At 43.1% G+C, this 25321-nt stretch overlaps 2 protein-coding genes across 2 annotated transcripts; both read right to left on the reverse strand.

The window, feature by feature from the left end:
• Window positions 1-8964: 8964 nt before the first annotated feature.
• Window positions 8965-9608, reverse strand: LOC134464368 (mitogen-activated protein kinase kinase kinase 8-like). The gene is made up of 2 exons (XM_063217829.1): window positions 9544-9608; window positions 8965-9394 (listed from the first exon to the last, which is right to left on the reverse strand). Exons 1-2 carry the CDS (start codon window positions 9544-9546, stop codon window positions 8981-8983), a joined length of 417 nt encoding a protein of 138 aa, XP_063073899.1. The 5' UTR covers window positions 9547-9608; the 3' UTR covers window positions 8965-8980.
• Window positions 9609-10337: 729 nt separating this feature from the next.
• Window positions 10338-12287, reverse strand: LOC134464369 (uncharacterized). The gene is made up of 5 exons (XM_063217830.1): window positions 12002-12287; window positions 11667-11858; window positions 11226-11504; window positions 10558-10723; window positions 10338-10419 (listed from the first exon to the last, which is right to left on the reverse strand). The coding sequence occupies exons 1-5, from the start codon at window positions 12261-12263 to the stop codon at window positions 10389-10391; spliced, it is 930 nt and encodes a 309-aa protein (XP_063073900.1). The 5' UTR covers window positions 12264-12287; the 3' UTR covers window positions 10338-10388.
• Between the last annotated feature and the right edge of the window lie 13034 nt (window positions 12288-25321).

Below are 25321 nucleotides of genomic sequence, written 5' to 3' on the forward strand. Positions count from 1 at the left end.
CACTTTAAAATTTTAAAAACTCCTAAAATAAACGCAGAATATAACAATGAGTAATATTTTCATGCAAACCAAAGATATTCCTTAGAGGTAAATGGCTTTCTGTTTGAGAAATGTAGCTCCAAGAAGTGCATTGCATGATGGTACATGCATGATGGTGCATGATGGGTAAATGAACTTTGTGTAAGCACACTTTGAATATATTTGGGTGAAGTACAATCATGGTGCACTTAGAGAAAGTGTATTTGCAATATGTTAAAGCGATTTACTTTAAAGTGCACTATAGAAAATCACACTTCGAAGACATTTGGGTGAAGTGTAATCATATTGCACTTTAAAAAAGTACAATTGCAATATGTTATTAAAAAATACACTTTTAGTAAGTTCACTATTAGAACACTATTAGTATATTCCTCTAAATACACTTTAGCCAAACATCTTCGAAGTACACTTGAAGTATGGTTCGCTAAGTGTACTTTCTTTGAGAGCAACTTAATTACATCTAATTTTAAGTACACTTTAAATAAGCATATTGTAAACATACTTTTTCTTAGCACAAAAAGCACGAGTGCACTTTTAACATGCTAAGTACACTTCAGTCATGCTTTTATGGTACTAAATTGAACCACTTTTTCACCTGGGAAGCTCTGCAAAGGATTCAAACCAGATTTACCTTAGGATGATAGTCTCTTGAACAGATACATGTTAGTCTGCCGCTATATTCCAATAGGGTCACTTGTCTGTGAGGTCTGCCACTGTATTCCATTAGTGTCACTTGTCTGTGATGTCATTATGATGTGTCCTTTGAGATGGTTCTAAAACCTCACCTAAGTATACAGACACTCATTTAGCAGCAGGACACTGAAGAGTACAGTTGGATTATTGTTTCCTCCTGGACATTTACCAACGCCTCACATAGTATGGGACTCAGATGGACAGCAAAAGTCAGGGGTGCATACCAATCATCATACTGTATGTACATGAACATCAACACAGCATTATCATATCAGTAAGCATAGGTTTTATAGCTCAATTTCAACATGAAGAAACACACACACACACACACACACACACACACACACACACACACACACACACACACACACACACACACACACACACACACAAGGATGGAAATAAGCACCCATCCACCTGCCAATGATGGGTAAATTTCAGTGGTGACTGGTACATTTTTCACCCCACCAGTCACTTTTACTGGTACAAATGCCCAGTGACTGGTAGATTTTAAAATGTACCTGCCAGAGTGACTGGTGGGGAAACAATGTAAGTTCCACCCCTGACACAGAGAGAGAGAGAGAGAGAGAGAGAGAGAGAGAGAGAGAGAGAGAGAGAGAGAGAGAGAGAGAGAGAGAGAGAGAGAGAGAGAGAGAGAGAGAGAGAGAGAGAGAGAGAGAGAGAATGTTCCAGAGCTCCTACAACTTTATATTACCCTAAAAGTGGTATAAGCTCTGCAAAGGATTCAAACCAGATTCACCTTAGGATGATAGTCTCTTGAACAGATACATGTTAGTCTGCCGCTCTATTCCATTAGGGTCACTTGTCTGTGATGTCTGCCACTCTATTCCATTGGGGTCACTTGTCTGTGATGTCATTATGATGTGTCCTTGGAGATGGTTCTTAAACCTCACCTGAGTTTACAGAAACTCATTTAGCAGCAGGACACTGAAGAGTACAGTTGGATTATTGTTTCCTCCTGGACATTTACCAACGCCTCACATAGTGTGGAACTCAGATGGACAGCAAAAGTCAGGGGTGCAGGCCAATCATCATGCTGTAAGTACATGAACATCAACACAGCATTATCATAGCAGTAAGCATAGGTTTTATAGCTCAACTTCAACATGAAGACACACAGAGAGAGAGAGAGAGAGAGAGAGAGAGAGAGAGAGAGAGAGAGAGAGAGAGAGAGAGAGAGAGAGAGAGAGAGAGAGAGAGAGAGAGAGAGAGAGAGCTCCTACAACTTTATATTACCCTAAAAGTGGTATAAGATCTGCAAAGGATTCAAACCAGATTCACCTTAGGATGATAGTCTCTTGAACAGATACATGTTAGTCTGCCGCTCTATTCCAATAGGGTCACTTGTCTGTGATGTCTGCCACTCTATTCCATTAGGGTCACTTGTCTATGATGTCATCATGATGTGTCCTTGGAGATGGTTCTAAAACCTCACCGGAGTATACAGACACTCATTTAGCAGCAGGACACTGAAGAGAACAGTTGGATTATTGTTTCCTCCTGGACATTTACCAACGCCTCACAAAGTATGGAACTCAGATGGACAGCAAAAGTCAGGGGTGCAGGCCAATCATCATGCTGTAAGTACATGAACATCAACACAGCATTATCATAGCAGTAAGCATAGGTTTTATAGCTCAACTTCAACATGAAGACACACACACACACACACACACACACACACACACACACACACACACACACACACACACACACACACACACACACACACACACACACACACACAAAGAGAGAGAGAGAGGGGGGGGGGAATGTTCCAGAGCTCCTACAACTTTATATTACCCTAAAAGTGGTATAAACTCTGCAAAGGATTCAAACCAGATTCACCTTAGGATGTTAGTCTGCCGCTCTATTCCAATAGGGTCACTTGTCTATGATGTCATTATGATGTGTCCTTGGAGATGGTTCTAAAACCTCACCGGAGTATACAGACACTCATTTAGCAGCAGGACACTGAAGAGAACAGTTGGATTATTGTTTCCTCCTGGACATTTACCAACGCCTCACAAAGTATGGAACTCAGATGGACAGCAAAAGTCAGGGATGCAGGCCAATCATAATGCTGTAAGTACATGAACATCAACACAGCACTATCATAGCAGTAAGCATAGGTTTTATAGCTCAACTTCAACATGAAGACACACACACAGACACACACACAGACACACACACAGACACACAGACACAGACACACACACACACACACACACACACACACACACACACACACACACACACACACACACACACACACACACACACACACACACACACAAAGAGAGAGAGAGAAGGGGGGGGCAATGTTCCAGAGCTCCTACAACTTTATATTACCCTAAAAGTGGTATAAACTCTGCAAAGGATTCAAACCAGATTCACCTTAGGATGTTAGTCTGCCGCTCTATTCCAATAGGGTCACTTGTCTGTGATGTCATTATGATGTGTCCTTGGAGGTGGTTCTAAAACCTCACCTGAGTATACAGACACTCATTTAGCAGCAGGACACTGAAGAGTACAGTTGGATTATTGTTTCCTCCTGGACATTTACCCACATAGTATTGAACTCAGATGAACAGCAAAAGTCAGGGGTGCAGGCCAATCATCATGCTGTAAGTACATGAACATCAACAAAGCATTATCATAGCAGTAGGCATAGGTTTTATAGCTTAACTTCAACATGAAGACACACACACACACACACACACACACACACACACACACACACACACACACACACACACACACACACACACACACACACACGCACACAGAGGGAGGGAGACAGAGCGAGAGAGAGAGGGAGACAGAGAGAAAGGGAGAGACAATGTTCCAGAGCTCCTACAACTTTAAACTACCCTACAAGTGGTATAAGGGCTTCCGCACACCGGCTCCGACAAAGTGCTGAGCACTGCTCAGCTAAAATTCGATTCCATTGCTTTCAATAGAACCACGCACACTGGCGCCGATGTCCGCGGACATTCGCCGATGTCGGATAGCAATTAGAGACAAGTTCTATTTTGTCGGCGCCGCTCATTGACTATCAATGCAATGTTCGTGTGAAATTGGGTTTGGGGGTCCGAATTCTGTCGGAAGCAAAAGTGCGCCGCACTTTGTCGGAGCTGGTGTGCGGCCGGCCTAAGCTCTGCAAAGGATTCAAACCAGATTCACCTTAGGATGATAGTCTCTTGAACAGATACATGAGTGATTCTCTAATTCGCCTACACTTTTAAGTCCGTGGATTTTATTTGGCAATTCCACTAACTATTAACTGCATCCAATGATGTTTTGGACATTAGAAAACATTTATCTTTCATATAATACAGAAAGTGTAGACATAGCATTATTCCCTCAGCAAGAATGAATATTTAATACTGGTTTTGGGCGTTTTCATGCCGTCCTGTTTTCCAAATGTCAGATTCAGTCTTCATTTTAGCATGTAAAGAAACTTGTTTTGCCCAAGACGATTGCAAATGTTGATTCACAGTAATCATCACAATATGACAAAACTGTCAGAAAGACCACTGTCCTTTCCATTATACATGAAATTTGCCATTTTGTGTGTGTCCACGAAAACTGTGTTAACCGTGTCACGGTCTGAAACCTCCTCCATAAATCAGTATTGGTTTGGTCTTAGGCCATATGAATAACATCACGTGATGTCATAACCTCTTTGGCAGGATACGGGAAGACTTTTTGGTAAATTTTGAGCTTAATTTAATCCATTCTTTTTCATGTTTCATAGCGGGAAAATTGCCTGTCAACTGTGTTATCAACATATTCATAAGAATCTGAATTAGAAATCACATGTAGAAAAACACAGATAAAGCATACAGATACATGAATTGATTAAGGTGTTGTGGTGGAACTTCTGAGGTCCTCAGTTAGCACAACACCATAAAAATGGCTGAAATGTCAACGGTGTTACCGTCAATGGTGTTACAATTAAGTATGACAGTCAGGGTTGCCAGATGAGGCTGATGATTTCCAGCCCAAAAAATGATCAAAATCCGCCCTAAAAACCCGCCCAATTCTATTGATTTATATGGCAGTGGGAAGGTTTTTCTGATAGATGCCATTTTTACCCCGCACACGGCCATCCTTAGCAGCCCAATTGGTATGTTTTTGCCAATTTATATCCATATGGACAGACAAACAAACAAAATAATTTGTGTTCTAGGGCGATGGGTTTGTCTGCTCTGTTTTTTCTCCTAAAAAAGTGCTGACTTGTTCCCCTGCACTATTGACCGTAACACAGTTGAGTAACACGGTTGACTGTTTTGAAAGTGTTTTTGCGCTATTGATCCCTTATGTGTTGGAAAAATCCTATGAACATACACTAGGGATTATCTCTGGAGAAGGAAGTCTTGTGTAAGGAGGGTGACTATATTCAAATCAGACGTTACAGGGATTTATGATGAAAAATGTGTCAGTCTGTATCACAGTGACTCATAAAATCCTACTTATGAAGCTCAACAATCACATTTTCTATATCAGTTGCACAGATTAATGACAACATTACTGCTAAGGGACATAAGCACTTTCAAACATATATTGTTTCAACTCTGTAGTATTTTTATATATGTTTGAAATGACATAGTATTTGTCCATAACACTGTTGACAAAATAATTAAGCAAATGTTCGCTTTCATTAGAGTATTTATCAAATGATTTAAGATTAAGCTTGGCAATTTGTTTGTTTGGAAACTTAAATATATACACTATGTAAACATCTAGGTCATTTAGTTGAAAAAAAATACTGATAATTGACATTTTGCTTTTGCCAAAAGCGTAGGGGAATCGTAGAATCACTCACATGTTAGGCCGTCCGCACACCGGCTCCGACAGCACTGCGGCGCACTTTTGCTTCCGACAGAATTCAGACCCCCAAACTCAATTTCACACGAACATTGCATTGATAGTCAATGGGCGGCGCCGACAAAATAGAACTTGTCTCTAATTGCTATCCGACATTGGCGAATGTCCGTGGACATCGGTGCCAGTGTGCGTGGTTCTATTGAAAACAATGGAATCGAATTTTAGCTGAGCAGTGCTCAGCACTTTGTCGGAGCCGGTGTGCGGAAGCCCTTAGTCTGCCACTCTATTCCAATAGGGTCACTTGTCTGTGATTTCTGTCACTCTATTCCATAGGGTCACCTGTCTGTGATGTCATTAAGGAGATGGTTCTAAAACCTCACCTGAGTATACAGACACTCATTTAGCAGCAGGACACTGAAGGTTACAGTTGGATTATTATATAGGCTATCAGTTCCTGCCAATAATGTATTCTTCCATATTTCTCATACCCCCCGCCCCCCTCCAGGTGTTCCCCGTGCCCATGGTCCAGGCACAGAAGCAGCATATCGAGCTGATGGAGAGTCAACATAAAAAAAACAGATATTTTGTGGCACTGGCTTTATTTTAAATTTCTCTGTGCTTTTGAATAATCATTGTTAAAGAGTGAACTTCATACTTCTATGGGACTTCATACTTCTATGTGGAGCTGTACTCTGGTTGAGGTAGTGCTAGTGGCAAATTATCTAATAGAAGAAAATGGAGTTCTCATTTTCTTAACTAAATGACCTGTGGACTCTGTACCAGCAGGTTTACCACTTCCTGTAGGTTAACTTAGCCAAGTTTATCTGCTGACTTTGTTCTTGGAATATTACCCTGGAAAAAATTCCCCTGCAAGTTTGCCCGGTAAGATGGAGGAGAAAGTCTCCAGATAGCCTATACGGTATATGGCATACAGAATATACAAATAGCTACAGTACACACCTACCATCTCGTAAATACCTGTTTAATTTCTCTTTTTCAGTATGTCACAACCACCTTGGTCTAACAGTTTAGTCTTTGTTTGATGTGTTTGTTTTCTCAGGGGGTGTTGGCTAGTGAGATGTGTCATCCCCAACCGGGCTGACTGGAGAGACTGTAAATATACACGTCACACGGAACAGGAGGAGCTGACCAAGGAGCTCCGCAGTCAGTTTGAATCCTTCAACTTCACCATGGCAGACTGACCAAGCAGCATGACTGCACGCAAGCACGCACACAAGCAAACACGCATGCACACACAGCTGCTGAGAAAGACATTAGTCTTTCACATACCGGTATTCTAAATCTTAATTTCAAACACTGTGAGTTTAAATCGAGATGAGATAGTCTTACCCATACCCATGCATGTCACATTCCAAGTTGTCAGTAATTGGCTTATTTTAGTTGTTTTTTTTTCAAGAGGCAATTGAGCTCTGAGGAGTTCCTGATTGTTATTTTATACTACTACTTCAGTTGGAACTTGAAAATGGGTCACTGATGTAGTAACAAACACCCACTCAGACAAACAAGGTAATGAGGTGCAGAGGACTCAGAACAAAGCTCAAGCTCAATAACATTTATTTGCCACTGTCCAGGAAAATCCACAGCTTGCCATTAAGAAAATCCTCTTAGGTAACAATAGTTCCAGTCAAGGCATTGAAGTGTCCAAAAAGAAAAAGCAAAATCCAAACGAAAAAAGCTCCAAGTGGCAATTTCCAAGATAACAAAGTCCAAAGTTTCACAGTTCCAAGTTAAGCAAAAACGTTCCAACAGGTATTCCAAAAGGTATGCAGTACACATGTGACTCACCATCAACAGCACAAAGACAAGAAACACAAGATGGGGTAGTATAAATCTAAGAACGTAGAATGGATAAGAACTAGAACTCGCTGGAAAAATGCATTGGCCACGGTGTAGTACGGGGGCGTAGCCTTATGACATGGTGCGCAGGGGCAGTGGGTGCGACACCATGATGGATAAAAAAAAATGACTCCGGAAAGAGTAAAAACTGCAACTAAATCTGTCAAAACGGCCTCAAGCAGTGACTCAAAATCCAGATTTTATTGGCAACGATAACACATCAAAGTTAAGTAAATTAAGTTAAGTTAAGTAAGTAAGTAAGCAAGTTAAGTTAAGTAAACCATTTTCCCCACATGTAAATGGCACAACTGGCTAAGCTGGCTTCTAAACATCATTGAGTGCGTATACATGCAGTTCAGTATCCCGAATATGATCGGGATATTAAGTATCCCGAATTTGCGGTTGCGCATATAAACACTTCAGTATCCCGAATAAGCCCTTATTCGGGATACTGAGAAATCGGGATATGCTAGGTGGGGTTTTCCGAAAGAAGCCGGGATACTGACGCATGTATACACCTTATCCCGAATACAGGGGCTTCCCATGGAACGCTGTTGCTGGTATCCAGGCTACACGCATTTGAAGAGAATTCTATAACGGCCAAGAATGTAGACTGGGATATAACGTTCTGTGCGCATATAAACACCTTATCCCGAATATGATCATAACCGGGATAAGCCTCATATTCGGGATACTGAACTGCATGTAAACGCACTCATTGTGTGGACACGTTCAACACTTTTTGCATAATAAAGGAACAGAGTTTTTCCAACAAAATTGGCATGACGTTTGGAAATGGAATTTTCAACTTCAGACTCACTTTGCAGGTTATGACATTTAGAGTAATTGTGTACAGAATAAAAATACAAAATAGTTTACATCATCAGCAGAAAAACTCTTGGAGTAGCCCACTGTATAAAGCAGAGCAGACACTGGAACCTTTGACAGCTTTTCTACAAAAGCTTAAAGATATGGCAGCCTCTCTGGATTTACCATCCTTGGCGCCTAACGGAGGCCAACTAGCAGAGTGTGGCGTGGAACGTTTGAAAACCTTCCTCCCGAAGCCTCATACTGTATTGGAGACGCTGAGCTATCACACACTGGTCCTTTAAGCTCAGTAGTATTGTGCTGTGCCTCCCATACCCATACTGGAGCGTTGACTAGGAGGTGGCGGGTTCGAACCCCAAGTGGCTGACTGCGCAGGAGCACCTAACTGGTGCCATGACCCGGATACGAGTGAGGTTTAGGGGGGTGGGTGTAACGGAAGACAACTAGCAGAGTGTGGCATGGAACGTTAGTACACCTACCTCCCGAGTATAAACACTTTATAAAGCTTAACTGCTTTTTATTATTGCCCATCTAACAAGTATGGTACACTGTACATGTCAATGTGATCCAGCAACATTGATTGCAAAAAGGCAAATGGAAGCGATTTTTTGCCATGTTCGTCACATATCATTTCTCATTGCTACAATGTTAATTGCTTTCTTTCTGATGTTTCATTATGGATATAATTTCTATGTTCTTTTTAAATTTGCTAACTTGATATTTTAACCTTTTTCTTCAAGAGAATCACAAGATCCTTGGCCCTCATACGAGACTCAGGTTCATGCAGTAGCAGTGGTTTCACAATGTCAAGAAAAGGTGGCGGTAGTTTAGCCAGATCATTTGGACTCTGTTGGTCAAACAGGTGTTTACGTATCTTTTCTGCAGTGCAGTTGAGCCAAGGCTTAGAGTTGGTGAACATCTCCAGAAGCGTGATGCCAAGAGACCACATGTCTGAACTGGTACTGCCCTTCTCACACAGTGCCAGGCACTCTCTGGCCATGTAAACTGGAGTTCCCCCAACAATCTTACCCACGGCTCCAAAAGCCTTCGACATGATCACAGACTCCCTCACGTTTGCCAAACCCCAGTCAGTCAAGTATGCCCGTTTGGAAGTTGCCGCAACCTAAAAGCAAATAATACTGAATTTAATAGTTATTGAAGAAAAACTTTAGCCGATTGCTTTTGGACTTTAATCATGTGAGGTATTTAAAGAGTAAATGTCAAAAGCTATTAGCTCCATCTGTCTAATCAAGGTTCATTTAGGCTACTGACCATTATATTAGCAGGCTTCAGGTCCTGGTGGATGACTCCTCTACCATGTATGTACTCCACAGCTATGGCGATATCCAGAGCCACTGACAGTTTGTCCTTTTGCTGCAACTGAAAATAATTGAAAGGAGATCTTTTTTTTTTCAAAAAATGTTCCTTACACGCTCCTTATAAAAATGAAAGGAAGATGGCATGCAGAAATTGAATATTATTTGCAGGCATGCTGAAAGGCTGTATGATCCTACAGGAATGTTCATCAAATGTTATGGGCAATGTAATCAGTTACTGGTTATGCAGTAAAACTTCAACAATCACATTGTCATATCACCTTAAACATTTACTGAGAACAGTTTGTTTAAAAACTACAATGACGTATTAGGGACAGGTTTAAATGGAAAAGACGTGACACAGCTTGTTTTGCATTCCTGCGGTTTGTTTGAGTAGAATAAGTTTAACATTTGAAAATAGACTCACAGCATACTTAAATACAGTACATTATCCTTTTAGAAACCTGGCAAAATGTATATTTACTTAATCGATTTTGATAGAATAATGATGGTAAAAATGTCAATGTTGTGTAATGGTAAAAAAACAAAAAAAATGGCAGTGGCTGATGGTGCTACCTTGATAGAAGTGGCATGGTGAAGAACCTGGTGTAGATTGGATCCATCGATGTACTCGTTAGCAATCAGGATCTGAGTCTCACTTATAAAACACCCCATCATCCGCACAATGTTGGGGTGAGACAAATGCCTGAAAGAACCGATTGACATGACATTTAGAAGCACAAAATGAACAAAATATTCCAGCACATAATTTCTGTTGTTCAAATGTCTACAGCTATTATATTAAATAATAATAAACACATTTTGGATGATTCTGTAGAGAAAAAAAAAGATTGCAAATAACATACAGTATTACAGTACTATCTCATTTTTTACAAGTCTCGGTTTCTTATATATACAAAAAAAAACATATTAACAAATCATGGCACTTTGCACGCATGGTAATTCCTACCTGTGTATCATGAATTCATTTGTGTTGACTGGATTGCCCTCTGTGTCTATGACCTTCACTGCTGCAGGTTTTCCCTGGTATGATCCTTTGTAAACTGACCCAAAGGAGCCTTTTCCAATGCAATCAGTCTTCTTATAGCCTATTGCAGGAATAAATACATCTTCGCCTAGGAGAAAAGATTGTTACACTGTTATATGTCACTTATTATATAGCTACTAATGTTTAACAGTTGGTTCAAATCGTTTCTTTAGTGCTTTTTGTGACTTTATTGATGATAGGACAGTCGAGAGAATGACAGGGAGAGAGTGGGAGCGAGAGATGGAGCAGGGTTGGGACATGCCCTAGGCTAGACTCTAACTGGGTCCCAATGGGCATGCAAGGCCTTGTAAGGGGCTTAGTGGAGTTTTTATTTTGTATATGGAAGATGTGATATTGGCTATTCTAGGTTCTTATGATCTGATTATCATTACTATGTTAACATTATCGAGAATAACACAAGCAAGTGTAAATTATCTTCAATGCTTGATGTAAATGGAAATTGGAACAAAAATAATTGGAACAAAATGGAACAGCAAAAATAATTATTACTTAATAACAGTTATGGTGGTGGTGGTGATGATGATAATGATTTTTATTATTTCAATCAGAGCCTGTCAATTCTTCCTTACCTGCGTTAGTATGTTCTTGTCCCGAGGCTGACTTTAGCTGTTCTGCTGTGGTCTGTGTGGTCTCCCCTCTTCCTCCCAGTCTGCTGTGTGGAGACATTAAAGATGAGCTGTCTGTAGATCCAGCCTTTTCTCTCTGAGCTGTGCCGTACCCAGAGGATGTGGCAGAGGAAGCAGTGCTGAGTATCTCAAAGCGTTTCTTCAACTCAGACACAGAAGAGGATTTACTAGAGCCATAATCAGAATCTTCACTTGAAATGTTTTCAGATTGGCGGTCAGTAACTACCAAGAAAAGAAGACAACACAGTTATTATTATTATTATTATTATTATTATTATTATTATTATTATTATTATCATCATCATCATTATTATTGCTATTATTATTATAAATAATTCATTATGAACACAAATGATTGTTTTACCAATTAACAACAATACTGACATGTAATAGGGTGACGATCCTTGCTCTTTTCTTCACTCTTCCCTGCCACCATCTCTATCTTGTCCAGCAACGTAATCTTCCTCTCCTCTGCCCTTGTCTTTTCTTCCTTCTTCCTCTTCATGAATCCATTTATGATCTGTGCATCAAAGCCTACATGGTGACCTCTGTTTTCTTCAGGTTGGCTGTCAGTAACTACCAAGTAAAGAAGACAATGCCATTATTATTATAATTGTTTTTTTTATTATTATTGTTGTTGTTTTTGTTGTTGTTATTATTATCTAAATAATTAATTAGGAACACAAATGACTGTTTTAACAATTGACAACAATACTGACATCTATAAGGAGGATCCATGCTCCATTCTCCACTGTTTGCTGCCACCATCTCTTCTATCTTGTCCAGCAGCTCTGTCACCTGGCCATCATCACTCTTCTTATTATCTACAGCATGGTACCTGTTCTCACATTTCTCTACAACCCACTGCAGAGCCGCTCCTCCACTCTCAATGTGCTGTTCTATGCTTGTGTCTCCCAGCCAGTCCCCACAGGTGAACAGCAGTATAGTGCGACTCCAGACTCTATCACCCAAAAGCTCCATGTGTTCATGCACTGCTCTTCTGAATGTCTCTGTGAATGGCCCATCCAGCCTAATGAGCAGGAGTAGAGCATGGGGTCCTGGAGGACACAGAGACTCACTGCGGACAATCTCTCCTTTATCACATTCAGGAGTTTGCTCTACAGTGGCGTTCTTCCACCATCCTGGTGCCTCCATTACAGTGATGTGTCTGCCTGCTCTTTCTCCTTCTCTCTTCACACACCCAGATGTTCTCCCTGCAGTATCAAACTCCATTCTGCCCAGGATGGTGTTTCCTGATGAACTCTTCCCAGCATTTCTGTTTCCCAGCAGCACGATCCTCATGTCTGAGATATGTGGAACATCGCCTGAAAAGTACAAAGATTAAAGGCAAGTAGAGTAGAATACTTTCATTAATCCCGAGGGAAATTAAGGTGTCTGACATCTTACATAGATACAAGACATAAGCACAGAGCTAATACACATTATTGCACATTGCAGTAAACATAGAAAAATCTCAGTATAGTAAAAAGCCTTACATCAGTTAACATACACACACCCACGCTCTCTCTCTCTCTTGCTCTCTCACACACGCAAACCAACACACACTCTCACATGCATGCCCGTACGCACGCACGCACACACGCACACACCATACACTCACTCAGACCTACTACACATTATAGCAAACTGCAGTAAACATATATTTAGTAGTTATCCTTCCATCAGTTCACACACACACACACACACACACACACACACACACACACACACACACACACACACACACACACACACACACACACACACACACACACACACACACACACACAGAGTGTGGGCACCCTTTTAGAAAATCACTTTATCAGGTTATCTCTTGTTGAGATTTTGAAGTCGCAAATTCTCTTCAACATATGAAGAGTTCAGATGCAAAACCCCCTAAGTGCCATTTCAGAAAATAATCTTAATTCATTTTTATTCACTACAAAGCTATCAAAATTGCATATTTTTACATTTTATTTATGTAATATAACTATTTATGTGTATTATAAAGTACATGATTGTAAACCAAACCAACAACGGGGTTCTCTAAAAATATAGAAGTGCAGGTCTTCAGAAATGGAGTTAGGGGGTTTTGCATCTGAACTCTTCATATGTTAACACATTGAGTACCAACAACGTAATAATATGTTTTTCACGCCCATGTGTTGTATACCAACAACGAAAAAATATGTTTTTGCGTTTAAATATCATATTTCGAATCTACACCCTTCAATGGACAATATATGTGATTTTGGGAGCTCTGTGATGGACATAAATGACAAAATTTGCAGTCAAAAGTTTGTGTTATGATTTGGACATTTCAATTTATCTTACCAAGATGTCTGGATGCCAACCCATGTCGCTTACCGCAGACTATCTGTAATAGGCTCCTAATGATCATGCTGCCTGCATTGATGCTACGGCTCTGCATTGGATTTCGTCGCTAAATGATCCTGCAATGATGCTCTTTTACTCTCTCTGCACCCCTTCACCTTGTGGTATGGTAGCTACAGGAATGGCTATGGTAGCTATCTGGGATGCTGCCGTATTCGTGAATCGTGCTATGTTGTTGTTTCCCTAGTGCGGTCGGTGCCCACGCTGTAGCTACATGTATGGATCGGATGGGCTACATCTAAGCATCATGTCATTGGGATTTGTTGTCAATGTTGGGCTATTATTTCGGGAGTCATCGGGAGCTATTTTAGCAAATGTCTCGCCTTCTGCGTGTGTGCAAAGAGTTTGTGTTCAGTCCGTGTGAAAAACGTGGATTTCGAAGGGCATTGATTGCCGATGTCGTAGTGGGACAGAGCAGGAGGTGTGTCTTGACGATCAGCAAGATGCGTATCAGAGCTAACCTTGCACCAAATTGTGAAACTCGTGACATTCTGAAGCAGCGCACCCTTCACAAAAACCTCAATATCTCCGATTGTAGCTGAATTCCATGGATACCCGCTTCAGTTTAGCTTGGGTTTGCTCGGCAATAAAAGCTCGTAGAGACACACGGTTTTCACCTACTAAGAGGCCAGGGTCTCCACTTTCAAACGAGCCATAACATATTTCAGTGGCCGTATCACATGATACGCTGTGAGTCTACAAAAAAGGTCAAAAAAAGGGCTTAGAATGCTGGTATTCTACGACATAATTCCGTGACCACCGCCGGTATTCAATGTGTTAAATTGTAAGGAAAGACAAACATTTCAGTTGTGAGGTATTACCGAAACAACTTTATGTGGATTTAAACAAAAATAGGTAACACTTTACTTGACGCTGGTGTCATAAGCATGTCATTACACTGTCATAATAGTGTCATAATAGTGTTATGCATGTGTCATAAACATTATGTCCATGTCATAAACATTTTATGACTGTTGGCCTTAAGTAACATTCGGTTATAGCAAGGTTTTCTAAATGTTTATGACATGGACATAATGTTTATGACTTATCTATGACTGTGTCATGAAACTATTATGACACTGTCATGACATGCTTATGATACCAGCGTCAAGTAAAGTGTTACCCAAAAATAGGCGTGTGCATAAATGTGTATATGAAGAGTTCAGATGCAAAACCCCCTAAGTGCCTTTTCAGAAAATAATCTTAATTCATTTTTATTTAATACAAAGCTATCAAAATTGCATATTTTTTAATTTTATTTATGTAATATAACTATTTATATGTATTATCAAGTACATGGATGTAAACCAAACCAACAACGGGGTTCTCCTAAAAATATAAAAGTGCAGGTCTTCAGAAATGGAGTTAGGGGGTTTTGCATCTGAACTCTTCATATATAGAGTTTTAGGACTATCAAAACAAATTATGAATTGGAAGAATATCTCTTTACTGTTAGAGATATAAAGCAGCGATAGATCCTGACCAAATACTCTAAGCACTTCCTTCTTCAATGCGACAAATAGTCAAAAATTAGAGAAGCACACATTAATACATTTATCCAAGTAATCCTAGGATTCCTGGATCTGAACATACATGTATATATGTATTAATGAATTAGTACTTGTTTACTGTATAAATTAATTAGTACATGTTTACTGTATTGAAAAAAATTGTACATGTCAACCATATTCTATGCTTTGGCAATACATTTCCTTTTTGTCATGCCAATAAAGCCAATTGAATTGAATTGAGAGAGAGAGAGAGAGAGAGAGAGAGAGAGAGAGAGAGAGAGAGAGTATGAGAGAGAGAGAGCGAGAGAGAGAGAGAGTTTGGGGGGGGGGGGTCATGAGAGAGTCCAACATGCATAAATGTCTTCAAGCTGGAAGTGTGTCTCACCTGATGATCTGAGAGTCTCTCTCCGTTTCTTCACTTTCATCCTCCTCTCCTTTGCTCTTCTCTTTTCTTCCTTCTTCTTCCTCATCAATTCAAGTATGATCTTCGCATCAAAGTCTACATGTTGACCTTTGTTTCCTGCCACCATCTCTTCTATCTTCTCCAGCAGCTCTGTCACCTGACCACAATCACTCTTCTTATTGTCTACAACATGGTACCTGTTCTCACATTTCTCTACAACCCATTGCAGAGCCTCTCCTCCACTCTCCTCAATGTGCTGCTCAATATCTGTGTCTCCCAGACAGTCTCCATGGGTGAACAGCAGTATAGTGTGACTCCAGACTCTTTTACCCAGAAGCTCCATGTGTTCCTGCACTGCTCTTCTCTCTGTCTCAGTGAATGACAGACTCACACTAATGACCAAGAGTAGAGCATGGGGTCCTGGATGACACAAAGACACACTGAGGACAATCTCTCCTTTATCACGTTCAGGAGTTTGCTCTACAGTGGAGTCTGCCCACCATCCTGGTGCCTCCACTACGGTGATGTGTCTGTCTGCTGTTTCTCCTTCTCTCTTCACACATTCAGCTGTTCTCCCTGCAGTACCAAACTCCTGTCTGCCCAGGATGCTGTTTCCTGATGAACTCTTCCCAGCATTTCTATGTCCCAGCAATGCAATCCTCAAGCCAGACATGTTGACACCTGCTGGAAAGGGAAATCATCAAATGTTGCATGTCTGAATTGTGTCTTGTGCCTGTGTTTTTCCTTGTTGTGAATGTAGGCTAATCTATTATTCAGATACTTACTTTTCTGTGACACTTCTAAATGGTCATGTTCATGATTGTGGGTTCAGGAAATGTGATTTTATCAACGAAGTCTGGTAACTATTTCAAATTATGACATTTCAGAACACTTTCCTTTGTCTTCCCTCTCTTTCCCTTGGAGTAATGCATTACAGCCTCAGGGAGACACCAGGGCGCATCGGGTATCCTCACTACAGACTCACTCTACACATCACGCGACACTTTGCGTTCGCTCCAACAGCGAGTCTCAGACCATACATGTAGTTTTCGGGGTGAGAAGTCTGTCCACTTAAAATCCTTTTTTGTTTAATTATCATTTCATATTTATTTCCATTTTTTATTATTTCATGGCTGGATTACGTGGGCCAGGCAAGGCCAGGCATGGTATTACATGGGGCAGGCATGTTCTAATGGCTGTGGATGTATTGAGTCTGATGAAGACTGTTGAAGTAATTCAGCCATGAAACGCGTGTTCGTAACGAAAGCAGCGTAATGAGATTTGACAGGTCTAAATTAACACTTGCACTCTATTCCCTGCTCGTCTGTCATTCGTCTATTTTCTGCGCGTTAAGACAGGCGCGCCTACCATTCCACCGGATTCTCATTCTCCGCTCAGCCATCATTCGACGGATTTATAAGTGCAATGAAAGCTGGCACGCCCTTCAATTATCTACACCGCATTTATTCCCCGCTCACCTGCGCCAAGGCAGATACTCGCTTTCTCGCTCGTATTCTCGCCCTGCTTCTCGCACCCTTACTAGCCTCTCGTCGGAAAGGGAAGTCGCTGCGGAGTTGGACGTCCTGGCCTCCAGATCAGAGTTCGAAGGCTCTGCCCTCTCCTCCCAGCCCGGATCCCCTGCTCGGAGGGTCTGTAGTCTTCTCCAGCGCCTGGCTCACTCCTCTCCCGCCGCCTTGGCTTTGCTGACTCAGCCCATGACATCAACGCCGAGACGCCAGCACCAACCCAGCCGCTCTCTGAATCCTAGCCGCCCTCGATCTACTCGAACGCCCAGAGTTCCATCCACAGTTCTCCTACACCCGACCACAGAAGCCGCCGGGGTCGTGCTTTCAGTCGCTCCGACCGCCACATTCGATCTCGCCAAGATTCCTACACATCCAACCCCCAGCCCCACACCCATCCCTGGCCCCCACCCGGGTCGGTGCGCTCCCCCCCTCTGCGCGGTAGCCCAGCTCCACGGTTCTACAGCTCCGATACTGTTCACCAGCTCCAGTGGGAGCTACGCAGACGGAGCCTCTGATTCTCCTCTTCAGCAAGGATGTCAGCTGCCGCCCCCATCCCTCCCCTGCACCGCGTGCCGCCCTCCCTGCGGCTGTTCCCTCTCTCCAGCGATGGCGACAGTTTGGGTCAGGCCCCCACTCCAGTCTCCCCAGCCCCGTAAGCCTCCCCTCTGGCCACTCATGGTCTCGCCGGCCTGGCTACACCACCCGCTGCCCACCTCCAGCCCCTGTTTCCCACCCCCGTGGGACCATTGCACCCGCCACCAGCGCGGCCCTTCTTCCCCAGGCTTCTGCTGCCTTTGTTGCCACACCACAGGGGCTCGCAGCGCCGGCCCGCTTTCCTCCCCCCCTCCTCCGTGGAATCATGCCACAAGCTCCCCTCCCGGCTCTGAATCCAACCCTACCCCCGGCGGCCCCGGCTCTTTCCGCCTGCCTAGCTACACCCTCGGCTCCGCCGGCATGCTGCCTCCTCCTCCCCACGCCGGGGTCAACGATCCCCTTCCAGTGTCCCTGACACTCCGTCACCAGATCCTGGCAGGTGCGGATGTGGATCTGTACTCTCTCCTCTCTCTCTTCCCCGACCAGGGCCATCAGAGACGTTGACTATGGGTCCGTCAATGTCTCTTTAAAATCTACCGGTCCCGTCGCTTGGGTCCTGTCCATCCCCGAGTTCACGCACGCCTTCTCCTGCTACACCGACATCATCTGCTCTCTGTTTCCCCACCGCCAGCACGAGCTCAACGAATATCTCGCCGTGGTGGCGGGGCTAGCCGTGACCCGTGGCGGCACTCACTTCTACACGTACCACCGTCTCTTCTCTGCCAGATGCGCGGCCCGGGTCGGGTGGTGGAATCAGTGCCCTTATTGGGGCGCCCTCGATTTGGAGCTGCACAGCCACGTATTGCTAAATGTCCAGGCATCCACCTGTGCAGTTTGCTGCGCCTCCGACCACTGCTCGGCCGACTGTCCCATGGTCAAGGGTAACACGGGCAAGCCTCGCTCATCCACCCCGAAGACTGCATCTAAATCCACAACAGCCATGCCGGCTCAGCCCCAGTCTGCCGCGGTGCTTGAACCCTGCCAGGTGCAAGAGGTGTATCCTCGTCAAGTGTGCCACCGTTTTAATGTGTCCAGGTGTAATCTGCCCAACTGCCGTTTTCTACATGTGTGTAATTATTGTGCCGGTGCACACGCCCGCCTCATGTGCCGCGTGTATCAGCCTCCAAATAAAAGATTACGGCAACGCTATTTGAAGTCTCCTATACATCAGTGACGTGCAGTGAAGGGTATGGTAGGGTAGGCAGTAAATATAGAATATATATCTATTTATATATATATATATATATATTAACGGTGGGTTCGGTCCTCCCCCAGAAAAAAATGTATTTCTTAGATGCAATTTCCTGCATTTTAACCAAATCTGGAGAGTCACTATCAGCTAAAAACTTTTACAAAAGACTAAAAACTTTGAACAAATAGTCCCCTTTCATGCAGATCTGAAATGTAACGTGTGTGTGTGTGTGTGTGTGTGTGTGTGTGTGTTGTGAGTGTGTGTGTGTGTGTGTGTGTGTGTGTGTGTGTGTGTGAAGTGTGTGTGTGTGTGTGTGTGTGTGTGTGAGAGAGAGGGGGGCCTTATGCCACAAGGTATGGTTTGAATAGGCAAATAGGCCTTTTCACATAAACATGCTGATATGGTCTTTAATGTGCAACAAATTAGTAGGCCTATGTTTCTCTAAATACTGTAAATATAAAGTAGGCTATAAGATGCCATCAGTGCTTAACCACCACAGCTCTAATAACTAAATAAGTAAATAGGCTACACTTTTTAGACATTTGGACATTGTCAGTAGACCTAAATCTGAAACAATAAGTGAAAACATAATTTCAATTTCTTGAAAAGGCCAGCTACACTTATTTGTTTTGCCAAATTGCCAAATTAGCTCCAGGACCCATACTTTGTACACCTTTAAGGACCTGTAGGCCTACATTTTACAATAATAATTTAGAAAGCTACAACATTTTGGGGGAAAAGCTTTAACTTTTGGCTTTAGCAGTTGATTTTGTTGCTCTTCTGTTTATTCTGTTGCAAATGCCAGGGTGTTTCACATGGATGGAGGGTGGCACAGTGTAGCCTACTTTTGAAGATAAAATGTCTAGTTCACCAACTGTGAATCACACCATAGCATGTGAGGGGGAAACGATTTACATTTAGCAATAAACCAACCTAGGTAACAGCTCCTGCCTCACTGCCGCGTTTTGTGCTGATAATCAAACACTCACAGACAAGAAGGAAAGTAGGCAAGGGGGCGGATTGCTTGCAAACATGACCCGTGCATTCAGACAGTATCGAGTAAACCAACGAAACCACTTCTGAGACTCATTCTTGTGCGTGATAGTATTCTCAAACACTTCAGCTACAGTTGTGCAAGGTGTTTCAAATTAAGTCAATTTGTGAGTGCGGAAGCACTCCGAGAAACCATTCCCAGTCAATCGTCCTGTTCCACGTTGATCTCGACTCGCACACCGCGCACTTCAAAAGAACGCAGCTGCACTTGCTAACAGGCTCCACACAACTCACGCATTGCGTAGTCATCATCATAATAAATTAGGGAAATGGAGTCATGTCGTACGCTCAAAAAACAATCTCGCGTCCATAGTAACACACACACACGGTCTATTCATGTCCACCACCGCACAACCTATCTTCAATGTCAACACCCTGACAAACGGTGACAACAAAAGGCACCACGAAAAAACTTGAGCATGTTCATGTTAAAAGGCTACCCGCAGCATAATAATTAGATGAATCTTACCTTAAAGCAGAATCACAAGTAGGCTGTGTTTTTCATGCAAGCTAGTTCCATTAAAAGCCCGGGGTGGTTGACATGATGAAGACATTTTGTCCCAGTGCAAACTACTTGAAGCTGCTACCCATCTGATGTTGAATATTTCCACAATGCAGCGATTGCAAACGGCTCAGCTGTCTGTCACTTGAACCGTCTTTCTTGCTACTTCTCGGCATTTTTTAAAATAATAAAGACAAAAAGCCAAAGACTGCCATGTTTTCTTTCCGATACGGCTAGAGATTTGAACAAGCCTTGCCTTGCTAGTTGTTGCTATCATAGCTGCCTGTAGGGCAGAAATTGGCTACTACCTGAATTGTAACAATTTTTCATTTTGGGCGCTGTGATTGGCTCACATACTCCCGCCACAGAGTAAAGGCTCTGCTTTTAGTCCCATTGACAAGCTATGTGACAACTTAATACGCATGCGCAAACTTTTACATTGACAGCATTGAAGGCAGGGTAGGCAGAGGAAAAGCGAGCCTTACCGGGCTGCCTGGCTGGCATTCGAAAGCTCTGCTTTCAGCCTGTCTCTGCTACCAGCCGGGACTGCGCGTTGCCACGGCAACCTGCCCAAGCCTGAGCGCTTTGCTTCCTGCGATTAGGTTTTTGATCGTTGTCCTGTGTATACTGTACTTTAAACAGCTCATAATTTATGCTGAATCAATGTTATTGTTGTGTAGGCCTATGTGAACTCTGAAGAATATTTTTTTAAACACGTGTTTTTTTAAACACGTATTTTTAAGACATTTATCCCAGGGTAGGCACTGCCTACCCTGCCTACCCTGACCGCACGTCTCTGCTATACATACATTTTGAATATTTATAAACTTTTAAGAGCGCGCACAGCCAGGGATTCCAAAATGCTAGGTGGCCAGGTGTTTATCATTGGAAGTGCCATTGGAGCCCTGCACAGTGTATGACAAGAATCTGTTGTCTTCTCGGCTGGCGGTATTATCCACTTACTCACACGCTGTAATGTCGGTGACACCGTTTAGAAGAACATACCATCATGACGCTCAGAATTCTTTGCCATGTGCTCTGAAAAACAGAATATTGTGTTGCAAAGTGTTAGCCACTGCTGACAAGGCAGGCTTTCGCGGTCGGCGGCCTCTGATTGTTTGGAAGCTGCCATCACTCAAACGTCCTCCTCACGTGTGATTGGTGTGATACAATAAAACTTAATTTACAAAGCATAGGAATCGATTCTGGTGTACTCACGGCAAGATGTTATCCCAGAATTGAGTTGGTAGCAGTGCAGAGACCACAGAGACCGCAACAACATCCAGCCGACGAGAAAACTGGTTCTAACCACGCACTACACTGCTCCAATGGAACTTCCAATGTTAAACACCTAGCTGCCTAGCATTTTGGAATCCCTGGCTGCGTACGCATTCTTCTGTGTACAAACAGCTGGAACCAATGTATTGTTGTGTCTGCCTTAGCTACTGAGTTTGCTAACCATCCCAACGGAGAATTCACATAATTTCTGCTGTCCTGCCTGTTAAGTCATGGGTTCCATCCTGGCATTCCGCTATGCTTCGTCATTCATATGCAACAACCTCCTGAGTGTCTGCTGTCCACGACTCTGATGTGGTCTCAAAGCTTCTGGCTTCAGAGGTCAAATCAGGGTTCATGATCGGGCCATTTTCCACGCATCCCTGTCCGTGCTACCGCGTGAACCCCATAAGAATAGCCACACGTAAATTTGCGGGTAAAAAGAAGTTCATCGTGGACATATCTGCACCCCACGACATCCTGGTTCCGAGCATTAATTCCCCCATACCCATAGAAGACTACGCCGTGTGTTACCAGACAGTGGACGATGCCGTGCACCTGGTCAAACTGGCCGGTTGCAATAGCTGGCTGTTCAAGGCTGACATCACAGCGCTTTCAAAGTCATGCCCATCGACCCCGATTTTTGGCACCTTTTCAGCGTCCACTGGCGCAGACTGTTTTACTTCGCAGTCCGCCTAACCTTCGGCCGCAGCAGCCCAAAGATATTCAACACTTTTTCCGAAGCCCTATGCTGGATTTTATCAAACAATTACAACACAAAGCTCTTAGTTCATCTCTTGGATGACTTCTTAACTGTCACACCTCTGTCCGACCCCCCCTCTGCTGGCCGTGAGAGGGTGCTCGGAGTTGTCAATAAACTTGGCGTGCCAATCTACGAGGAGAAGACATGCTGTCCCACCCACTCCCTGGAATTTCTGGGGATTATCGTGGATTCGATGTGGAACATAGAATGACCATTCCATTGTAGGAAAAACATGCGCAGGGCAGGGACGGAATGAGCCACCGTTAGGAGGTTGGAAACGAAAGCCCTACCCTGAGGGATGACGCAAATTGCAAAGTTGACGTGACCCAATATAGACAAAAGTGCCTGCTTGTTAGTAGAGGAGGCAGCGAGAAACCCGTTGATGGCCGTGATGATCCGATCCACTTTCTCCTTGGGTAGCGCAGTGAAGAACCCTACGAAGACAACCTCTCTTCTCCCGAGGACATCCAGCTTTTCACAGACGCCACACCCTCGGTAGGGTTCAGGGATTATTATGACAGGCACTGGTTCGCCAGCCCGTGGCTGCCCGAGCTGTCTTCTCTGTCACCGGACATGGCTTCGTCAGCCGCATTCGAGGTGTATCCCGTCATTATTGCCACACTACTCCGGGCCAGTTCCTGGTCCAATATGAACATCCTCATCCACTGCGACAATGGAGCAGCCGTCTTCACCATTAACAAGTGCCGCTCTCGCGCACTGCTGATATCTCGGTTTGTCAGCCGTTTGTCCCTGGTATTCATAACGACTTTGCTGACTTCCAACGGCCTTGCGGAGCTGACAATCAAGACGCTTGGCCACTGGTCCTCAGATGCCTACCAACTATACGTACATCCGTTCTAATCCCTCTGAGTTTAGGAAAGCTCAGCTGGTTCTCGGCTCGTGAATTCACTCGCTAGGTCCTGGCTTTGGTTGCAGTGTTTGGGGTGCTTAGTTACCTCTCTCCTTTCTATTTGTTATTGGCTTTTTTGGGGTGTCCGCTCAGAGCTCGCACATATTCGCGGGAGCGGGTATTGTCCGAGCTCTCAGTTGGAGCCCCGTACTCCTGAGGCCAAGAATCGTTTTTTAAACTGTACTGGCCACGCAAGGCCACGCCTTGGTGTGAATTCTGCCTCAGTTGGAGCCCCGTACTCCCGAGCCCATGAATCGTTTTTTAAACATAGCCAGCATCGGGCTCGGTAGCAAATTCAGCACCATGGCCTGCAACCTTGTCCAATAAGCTATTTTGCTATTTGCTTTTAACTTACACTTCTTGAGTGCAGTGGTCCACCGACCCCGTAAAGCACTTAATGATCGCCATGTGAACAGCGGTTCTCCTGCAAGAAACCCAGGATCACGAAGATGTAGGCCTATGCATACACAGGCTACTGAATTCTAATTTCAGATAGTGCACTAATTAAATAATAAAAAAACAAAAAAGGATTTTAAGTGTGCGGATTTCTCACTCCGAAAACTACAGTCAGCCTTTGCCCTGCACCTTTTCCTGGGATGTGCACAATCTTCTCTTTCAACTCAGTCAATACACAGCACGTGCCCACAAAGCGGCCTGGCAGTCAGCAGAAACGCCAGCACAGGAAGAGGTAATCGTTCCAGGTAAATAGACTCATGGCCGCCTACCACTCTCTGTCAAGGAAGGGGCGTCACCAAGCAGGTGCTTTTTACAGGCTATGCTTTCTTAACAGAGCCATTTGCCACTGCTTCATGTGTCAGCCATATTAAATCATATTATATCAATATTATTATATCAAATTATTATTATATTATATTATTATATCAAATTACATCATTCATCTCTACCTATAGCCCAAGGGCAGGATCAGGTTAGTGTGAAGTATTAGTCTTCATGATTCATACATGAATAAATATATTATATAAATAAAATAGAAATGCCTAAAATAGACAGCAAGATAGGCTGCTGTATTTCCAGCTGAAGACACTAAGCATTTGTTTTCTCTGCTTTAGGTAGACCTATGTGTTATTTCTCACAAGGAAAAAAAGGTTTAATGTTTAAGAATATCTGAACTACTGGCAACATTTCCCTCTGACTGAAACTAGTCTTGAATGATGATACCAAACAGTAAGTTCAGGTTATTTTGCACCATATTCTCCCATTATTCTTGGTTTGATCTGTTATTTTAGATGATTGTAAGTTGCTAATTATTAGTAGATATTTGGTCAGCATAACATACAAGGTTACTAGTGCCATAAACTTTAAATATGGTGGTAATTTAAACTCTAATAGAACCTGTAACACAGGAACTAGAAAGATAACACAGGATATCTTGGGAATAGGCCTACGTAGGTCTATAAAAACTACAGAATTTCAGGCTTCAATAGCGCCATCACATTTTAAAAAAATAACTGCTTCAGCACTGCAACACAATATTAGTAGTTTACATTTCTAAAGATAAATCACATACCGTATTTGAACTTCATAGACGCCTGTGAAACATATTTTTCGCCAATGGAGATCTCAGCATGCCACTCCTCAATTCACCCACTCTGGGTTAATCATTATTCAAGAAACAAGTACTGTAAAGTCAAGCACAGAATAGTTGAGCTACCCCAGTCTCGTGCCTGACTCTATGGCAGGGGTGGGGAACCTACTGCATGTCTCAAGGCCCATTTATGGCCCTTGAGGCCGTTTTATCCAGCCGCAGACATCATTTTAATGTTAGGCTATGCAGCTTCACATGAAATATGACATATTTTGTAAAGGAATTTTAGAAATTACAGCAATACAAGCGGATTCCAAAAATGTTGGGAGACTTGGCTCTTATTGCAGGGGTCCCCAAACTAAGGCCCGGG

Source organism: Engraulis encrasicolus, chromosome 15 (genome assembly GCF_034702125.1).
Source record: "Engraulis encrasicolus isolate BLACKSEA-1 chromosome 15, IST_EnEncr_1.0, whole genome shotgun sequence".
NCBI lineage: Eukaryota > Metazoa > Chordata > Actinopteri > Clupeiformes > Engraulidae > Engraulis > Engraulis encrasicolus.

Coding starts and splice junctions, on each gene's coding strand:
- LOC134464369 (XM_063217830.1), bottom strand. CDS start 12,263: ATGGAGCTTTTGGGTGATAGAGTCTGGAGTCGCACTATACTGCTGTTC. Junction 11,859..12,001: donor CATGGATCCTCCTTATAGAT/GTCAGTATTGTT, acceptor TTTACTTGGTAG/TTACTGACAGCCAACCTGAA. Junction 10,420..10,557: donor AATGAATTCATGATACACAG/GTAGGAATTACC, acceptor TTTTCTCTACAG/AATCATCCAAAATGTGTTTA.